Source organism: Callionymus lyra, chromosome 13 (genome assembly GCF_982586985.1).
Source record: "Callionymus lyra chromosome 13, fCalLyr1.hap1.1, whole genome shotgun sequence".
Classification (NCBI taxonomy): Eukaryota; Metazoa; Chordata; class Actinopteri; order Syngnathiformes; family Callionymidae; genus Callionymus; species Callionymus lyra.
Genome location: NC_141830.1, coordinates 19,663,768 through 19,672,509, shown reverse-complemented (window position 1 = coordinate 19,672,509; position 8,742 = coordinate 19,663,768). Strand labels below are relative to the sequence as shown.

The 8,742-nt window shown below is 41.4% G+C and overlaps 1 protein-coding gene across 1 annotated transcript in view; it reads left to right on the top strand.

Annotated features, from left to right (window-relative positions):
• Window positions 1-766: 766 nt before the first annotated feature.
• The window catches only part of pou2f2b (POU class 2 homeobox 2b), a 59,610-nt gene continuing 51,634 nt past the window's right edge, over window positions 767-8,742 (top strand). The window contains exon 1 of the mRNA XM_087805126.1: window positions 767-998. Coding sequence (XP_087661252.1) covers window positions 899-998 — 100 coding nt within the window. The 5' untranslated portion in view covers window positions 767-898. The remainder of the gene's footprint in view (window positions 999-8,742) is intronic.

The window sequence follows — 8,742 nt, the reverse complement described above, 5'->3', positions numbered from 1 at the left end:
GTAGTAGCGGCTCCTCTCTCGCTTCAATGTTACGGCCAGATCGCTACAATCCTGGAGGGAGCCGGGTCGAATGAGCTATTGGGGTTCCCACATTAGAACGGGGGACACACAGACAGACAAAAAGACACACAGACGGATGGACGGAGATAGGCAAGTGTTGCGATAAACACAAAAAGCAAGCGCGGAATCCTGGTAGTATCCTTTCCCCATTTTATTTATTTGTTAATATTTATATCATTTATTTATTTATCGATCGATTGATTGCATTTTAATCGCTGACAGGGAGAGGGAGGGGAGTCCAAGTGCGCGCGTCGGTTTGTTTTCTTGTTTCCCGGCGTGTTTTTGAGCGATTGTTTTGCGGATGAATCATTTTTGTTATATTCACGTGCTGCTGCTTTTTTTTTGCACGAGCTGATGAATGTCTAATAGTATCCTCGGTGTGCAGCTAGAGACCAAATACAATAGATGAAACCAAATACACCCAGATGAGACTTTTTGTGTAGTAACTCTTGAATTTATTGATGCCAAATAACTCCAAATAACCAAAGCTAAAAGCCTCGGCTGGTGATGCTGCAGGAGCTGCTGACTGTTCTCACGCCTTTTTCTTGGAATAAAGCGCCTCGTGTTGACTCTTTGACACACAGGAGAACAATAGTAACTTTTCCGTGTCAGGTCCAAGTCGACTCTATCCGTCTGTGTGTTATAGTCTGATCTGTGGAGTCTAGAAGGGGTGGTTTCTATGCACATTTACACCAAAAACCCACACATGTAAATAAAAAAAAGGACTACATGTGTACACACCTAACAGTTGCGAGATCTCCAAAGCAAATCCAGACGAAGATCGTGCAGAGAACCAGCGCACATTATTCGCATCCAAAACCAGAAGCCGGAGAAGATCATGTTTGTTCCCTTGCCGGTGCCGTTCGTGTTTCAGAGAACTGCCCCTGACCTCAGCGCCTGGCGTCTCAAGTCTCCCCTGGCTCTGCGATCCAACACCGGTAAGACACGACTCTCTTCTCCATCCTTTCGCATCCGCGAGCACACACCCGACGACCCCCCTAAAAAAAACTTAAGTCTTTGAGTTGGTCAAGAAACAACAAAAATCCTTGGTAATCCTCAGCTTCTGTGGTAAAGATCGAGCGCGTAAAGCGGTGACGTCCAGCCGCGCCGCGCCGCGTGAAAGCGTCTCCATCCCGGGGGCGATCTTCCCTCCTCCGTCCTTCGGTCCTCCTCGTCTCCGTGGCTGCCTGAGCTGAGCCTCAACCTCCGTCTCTCCCCGACTAGACTCTCGGCAGGCAGGGAATATTCATGCCAACTTATCGATCCTGCGGAGATCGATTCCTGGGCCGGTAGAAAGCAGAGAGAGGGGGAGATGGAAGGAGAGAGCGCGAGTACTAGACCAGGGGAAGGGAAAGCAGAACAAAACCCACACATTCAATGTTTATTCCCCACGTTGTGTTGGAGTGTTTGGGCTTTATTCACCCCTCTCCATGGGGTTTACTTCACTTGCTGGGTCAGGAGAGTTTTTATTCAGGCATCAGTGGAAACACAGAGTGACTCCCAGTCCAGTGATCTAGTGCACGGCTGAGAGGGACCGGCCAGTGGGACTCATGGAGGGGGAGGAGGGATCCGTCTGCGTTTCATCCGCGCTGAGGCGGAATAAAAGGACGCATGGTGGGAGCAGCCAGGCCGGCATCAGCCCCTGCCCACTGTCCGCCGCTGAGAGCCAGGGAGCCCCTATGTACAGACTCGCAACAGCTGCTCGCCTTCCCAAATGTTTGTTCTGTTCCATTTCTGCCTCACGCTGGAAGTGTGATGGATACACAGTGTGATGCTCCGGCATGTCATTTCCAACGCATTTCAGGCAGTTTTCCAGTGATGTATGCCGGTGATACCTTGTGTATCAGTGCGTAATGGTGCATAAATGTGCAGCCAAGCCAGTTGATGGGCTCTTAAAGGGCCAGGCTCACGTTAAAGCGAGACCACCCTCTCGTTTGAAGATCAAGGGTATTGAAGTCCCTTTATTTTTTATGACCAAGTCATTTAAACATCACATTAATCCCACTTTAAGACATTTGAATTTCATCATGTCAGAGTTGATCAACTCAGAATAAAGTTTAAGTTTGGAGCGAAATAATATTTGAGTCCAAACTTTATATGTTCTAGAAGATAGTGGAGAAGAACAACTATATTAAGTTGACATGTGCGGCACAATCCTAGGAAGCACATCTCAAAAATGAAAAAGAAAATTCATTATTTACCAAAAAAAAAGGCATTCCAATGGTAGCTTTTTTCACAGGATGGTAAATTGGATTATTCTAGTTACGTGGTGTCCAAACTATTTTCAAGGAGGACCAAATTTGTCAAATTGAATGGATTAAAAATCTGAACAGTAACATCACCAAGAGTTGTTGATTCATCACAAAATTGAGAACGTCAAAGACAGAGAAAAACCCGCTTTACTTTATGGTCTTTCCTTCTGATTCATGAAATACATGTAAAAAAAAATTATTAAAAAAAACATTATGGTTAAATAATACATTTATTACTGGCTTTATAGGCCTTATACAGATCTACGCAAGGAAAGTGACTTTGGTCATACCTTCATTACGTTTTTAATCGGTTGCTTTTTTCATGTGTTTTTTTTAAGTAGCATGACAAGACACATAAAAACATACCGAGGTAGAACGTGGCCCTTTGTGTGCAAGCGATAAAAAAGGGGGATAAACGGAGGAGTGCAGAGGGACGACGACGAGCTGGCATTTGGACTTGATACTACAGATATACAGCAGGACTCGGAGGAGGAGGAGGGGAGTTTTTTTGCACGTTGAAAAATGGCGAATGTCAGAATGAGATTAAAAAAGGTAGAATGAGAGAAGAGAGAGGAGAGGTTGAAAGTAAGGGAACGTGACAGAGTGAAAAACGAGGAGGGAGAGGAAAACCCAGTTTGAGAGGTGAGAGCAGGGATGAGGCTTGTAGTGGCCGGCATCTTGTTAGAGAAGGAGGCGCAGGAGATAGTGGTGATTCACGCTTCTATGCTGATTTGTGTTCTGCGTTTTGATAAGGCAGCTCTGTCCTTAAGCGAGGGCAGGGTCAGGTCAGACTCGGTGGACAGGCCGTGCATATGCACGGGTCAGCAGCGCCGGCTTCCTGCTCGTGAAAGAGCGGGAGATGCGGCGCCCTTAAGCTCTGATTAAATCTTTCTCCACCTGCGCTGGTTCACAGCGAGGACTTTAATACTCTCTCACAACCCCTGACTGGAGCGCGCCGTCTTCTCAGCTCCCGGACTGCCTGCCGCACCTTGACTCCTTTGAGGTGGCACTCGGTTCGGGGGTCAGAGGTCGCAGCGGGAGCGTTTGACTGACCTGAACTCTTTGTGTTTCCGTTCTCTTTCATGTTGCAAACGTTCATTCACAGCCCGGACAAACACACAAGGAACTTAGTGCTAAAGGTCTTGAAAGCAGCCTTGGCATGGAGTCCAGTTTTGCCTCCGTCTTGTTGTTGTTGGTGGAGAGTTCAAGGACGTCTTTTGTTCAGTTCCCTGGATTTCTGTGCACATATACATTTCAAACCAAAATGGTCTCAACTTCATCAACTCCATCAACTTCGTCGACTTTATCTCTATCTATTTAGAACTTTCTTGCACTGAACTATTTCACTCTTTATGCTTTATTTGTTGACTCAATATATACACACAAACCCTTCAGTATATCACAATTGAGTTGAGGTGTGTCCCTGAATGTAACAATTGCGTTCTTACCTTGACATTGGATAGTAGAAAAGCAAAAATAACTTTAACATTTTATTCCACAATCATGCTACAATTCTCTGAAATGGAATAATCTAAAGTTTCATGTTATTTATTTGATAAAAAAATGATTGGACACATCTGGTTACAGTTAATTTACAGTATATATCCATTACTAAAACATATGCAACGCGTTTTTTTCCCTTTGAAATGCAAACATCTAAATAGCGTGGAAAAAAATATGAACAGAAACAGCTAAATTAGAAAAAGAATTGTACTGACCTCAAGCCAATAACAAGTTGCAAACAGCAGCTAAAGCTAACGTGCTAATGGTCGCCACTAAAATAGCGAAGAATTTGCTCCTTGTCCCCTTTACAATATTCACTGAAGATCTCCTCCAAAAAGTTATTTTGCCAAATAATCCTCCATTGTCCACCAGTCATGGATTTTATTAGAGAGTAACCAGGATCCTTCACAAAACTATTTTTTAATGGAAAAACACATTCATTTAACTCAGTGTAAGACCAGGTTTAGTTATGAACTTGTTGTTTCTATTATGGTTTAAACTAGGTTTTTAATTAACAAACTTTCAATTGACATGGATTTGAGGCAATAACAATTTTCTTGGTATATTTTCATTCATGCACAAACTACTTAGAGCCGTGTCATTAATATATATCATATCATATTATATATGAACAGTGTTTTTTTTAATCAAATATAAAGCTTAAATAGAAGTGCAACAACTAAGCTTACAAGAGTGAAGCCTGTGATGGGGTGTGATCCCTGAAGCTGTGTTCTTGTTTGGGACTCATGTAGCGTGATGTTGACATCAACACCACGACTCGTGTCGTCGGAGAAAAAGCATAAACCAGGCATGTTGGACTCTTTTCCACCTGGATAGCGAGTTACTGATCCTGGTTTTGTTGTATTTTTAATGGTCTGGTGTCTGCTCGGGTCCAGGTCAGGCTGCTATGTGAGATATCGGTGTGTGTGTGTGTGCGTGCGTGCGTGTGTGTGAGTGTGAGTGTGTGTGTGTAGTGAAGTGGGTTGTGAAGCCATCAACATTAACTGGCGTATGAAAGTTTAATGGGACATCGCAGAGAAACAGCAGGTTTTCCACACAGTGCAGTGTTTGATATGATATGATGGGACATCATAGAGACGGAACCCTCTATCTCTCACACACACACACAGACACACACAGACGCACACCCACATGAATCGACTTCATCTTAGCTATGCACCTACTGTCACACACCATTAGGCATCATCTCGTACACGTATACCTTCGGCTCACAAAACGCGGCTAGGATTTGAGGCTCAAAATGCTTTTCTCCGTCTGAGATCCAGACGTAGGGACGTTTGACCTCTGGGCTGCACACTTGTGCGTCGCTAATCACAGTCGCTGGAGCTGATGTGACGACTCTGCGCCGCAGTCAAAGCTGCAGTGTGTAAATCTGAAACTGTCATTGAAATGTACAGCCCTGGAATATCCTTCATCAAAACACTAATATAACTGACAGAACTGAGCAGACTATTTCACCGTTTGCTTTCATTTTTAGGTTGTAGATTCAAGTCAAATTTAATTACTTTTCTCTAAATGACTTGTTTCATATATTTTGATTAATATTCAATACAATTGTAATCATGGTCACTCCTGGTTAGTGTAAACATAACCATACACTGGGAAAAATACAATTCTAAATGTGTTTTGCTTGTAGTGAGTGATAGACATCCGTAAAATGTCAAGATATTCATGATCCAACATTAGAAAACTGAAATGTTACTCTTTAGATTATTGGGTCTCATATTAAGTTTCGTCTGCTATTTTGACTTTTGATTTTGAGCTCTTGTATTGCGCAACATATTTCTCAAGTGAGTGCAACAATCTCTAATCTGGTCATTCTTTCTAAGTAATGCAAATAAACGTTGTTAAATGTTGATAAAATATTATAAATAACAATTAAAATGGACATTTTAAATATTTTTCACACTATTGTCAAGACAAGGTTTATGAATACCTAAACAAAAGCACAAGTATATGAAACTATAGTTACCAACTTTTTATTTTCCTTATTCATCTTGTTTTTTCCCCCATGTATGTCTACACGTTTGCAGGATAAGCTGATATGTTTTTTCTTCACGTGTTCTTATCACCGGCACATGTCTTTGATTTGTATGTGATGCAACGTATTGCATGTGTTTACGTATTTTCGTGTGGGTGTGCGCGAGGCGTGCGCGTGCAACAACGCTGTGTGTTCTTATAGATCGCATTGTGGAGGGGAGCGTGCTAGTTGCAGTGTTAACATGATTGCAAATGACAAAATGTCAACCTGGGTTTGTTAGCAACATAATGGGGAATCAATAGACACGAGAAAGATGTCAATACTACATGCTTTATTGCATTAAGCTACCTCTCTCCTTCACTCTCTCGCTCTCTCGCCTCCTCTTCTGCCTCTCCCTCTCCCTCCGTCACAATGCAATTCTCTCCTCGCCGCTCCTCTCCTGTGGTAGCAGAATTAGATTGCAGTATATGAAGCACGGATACAGGCTTCTGAATGCAGCAGGCTTGAGGATGCTTCAGAGGCTAATGGTCTATTGGTTTGGGCTCTTCACATATTGAAGGATCACGTAAATGCTCCCTGCACCGCTAACAATATGACAAGGCCCGAAAGTAGCATAGTTGTGACTTCTTGCTCTTGTATGTCACGAGTGCGTGTGTAGTTACTTCGTGGTAAGATGTTCTCCCCTCATTTCCTAAGATTCTGTCTAGTTCTTTTGGATTTTAAATGACATTATTTTAGAAAACAAGTGGATGAAATCTGATCCAAACAAAGCGTATTATGGGTGATATGATGAATCTTTTATTATTGATTTTACCAATCTTTTACTTAAATGTTATTTTCCTCATGTTTAAGACTCATCGAGCTCAAAAAAGCTTTCCTTGAGTTCAACTTCCTCATGTAGTGCCAACAACTCTAGGATATGATCCAATAATTCAGCCGGCGACACTAGATTTCATTTGACATGTGACTGGATGAGTCCCAAAGATAAAAGTAAAAGAGCTCCGTCATCTGCCAATGCTTCGTGGAAGACCTGAGAATGCTAAATATCATCATGAGGAAGATGTTTTTTCAAGCTTCAATATTATAATGGATTTTAAATAAGGCTATTAACTAATAAATCAGGGTCATAATTAGGGTCTTTGTTTATTTAAATTCTTAATTTCTTTTGTTTGCAAGTTTGCCTTTCTCAGCTTTTTTAGGTGTCATGACATCGACTTTTTACAACCTTTAGCATGAATGTAGCGACAAGAAACATTGAAACAATAACTGTTTTCTTTATTATAGATTTTTCGGGACCTTAAGATAACTCTTACTTCTTTGTTTAACCTTTTGCTTTTCATCCTAACTCCGTTATTCTGGTTCTACGTTTCTGTCAAATCCCTGATAAACAAAAGAAAATTCACCATAAGATGTTCTTCCTTGATCGAAGCAGAGAAGAGGGTCAAGCACTAGCTTTAAGAAATCCTGAAAAGAATTTTCTTGAATTGAGACGAGTTTCTCGTTTTTAGCAACTTTATTAGAAAAGTTTCCCATTGTAAGATTTTCTTCAACTGTAAGCAAGTAATTCAGACTTTATTAGAATCAGAACACTTTAACTACCAGCCTTCAAAACGCAACAGTGGGATTATCTGTGGCGGCATTACAGACATTAAATAATACAAATGAAATAAAAAACTATTCATAAAATAAATCTTAGGTGAGAGGGGTCGGCTACGAATATCATTGATCACTCATTAAAATAAGGCAGAAATCGACACAAACACTTGCTTAGATTTCAGTTTCTACCCTGTAAGTAATCCTATTAACTGTTGCCTTTTAATGGCTTAACAGAGGTGGTCACACACGCACCGAAAGCTTGTGTTTATTTATAGTGCAGGGATGTGTACCTGTGTGTGCGCATCAGTGTGCGATGATGGACACTAATGTACTATTAATGCTGATCAAGTCCCTCTGCTCATTAGTGGAAGTGAGCGGCATCGAGTTCCTCCCGGGAAACAGGACGCACCGAGACCCGTTCATATAGGCGCACACATCCTCTTTACCCTTTTTGATCGTCGGAATATGAATACCCGTCGCACACCGTGATACCGTGACCTTTACAAATGCCAACAACATTTAAAGCCAACGAAGGATATGCAGTCATGATGATCAAAATGGTTTTAAAATGCCTTTAGAATCAGAATCAACACATTTAATGCCACCATTGTAAACACAATACAGGAGTATTTTGTTGTGTAGAAGGTGTGGAATACAATGAAGTTAGATCAATGTAAAATAAGATAAAATTAAATAGAATTCGATTTTAACAGAGAACTAATGTGTTGATTTAAGTGTCTCTTAAATAGATCTTGGACCTCTATTGTACTCATCAGTATGTGTCTGTTTGTACAAAACTATTTTCATTTAAATATTTACAAAATGTGTTTAAGCCCCGCCCACTGAAAACGCTTAGTTTCTAGGAGGTTAAAGGTTGTTTACCATAACCACACAAAGCACACTCTGCTGTGATTGGTCAAGCATCAAAGTTTGTCATTGGGTCTCCAACTTCAAGGGACTTGTTGTATAAACAAAGTGGATGGGATTACAACTGGCTGGAGGAGGAGTGAAGCCATTCTTACATCATAATAGACTCAAAACAGGGTCATAATGAGAGACTTGGTGCATGTTGGAGAGGAAGACTTCAACATTTGAAACATGTGAGTGGGTCGGGAGAGTTTGGTTTTACCCACTTTGCATTGGACGTGTTTGCATGGCTCCTCATTTATTCAGTAATAAATTGATGTTGATGTGAACTTCTGTTCTAATTTCAAAAGGCTTTTTCCAGTTATTTGCTTCCACTAACTCCTTTTAACGTGGCCGCAGAGCAATGAAGTCTCCAGCATGCGTACACCTCCGATTAAGTGTCATTAACACAATGTCATTCAG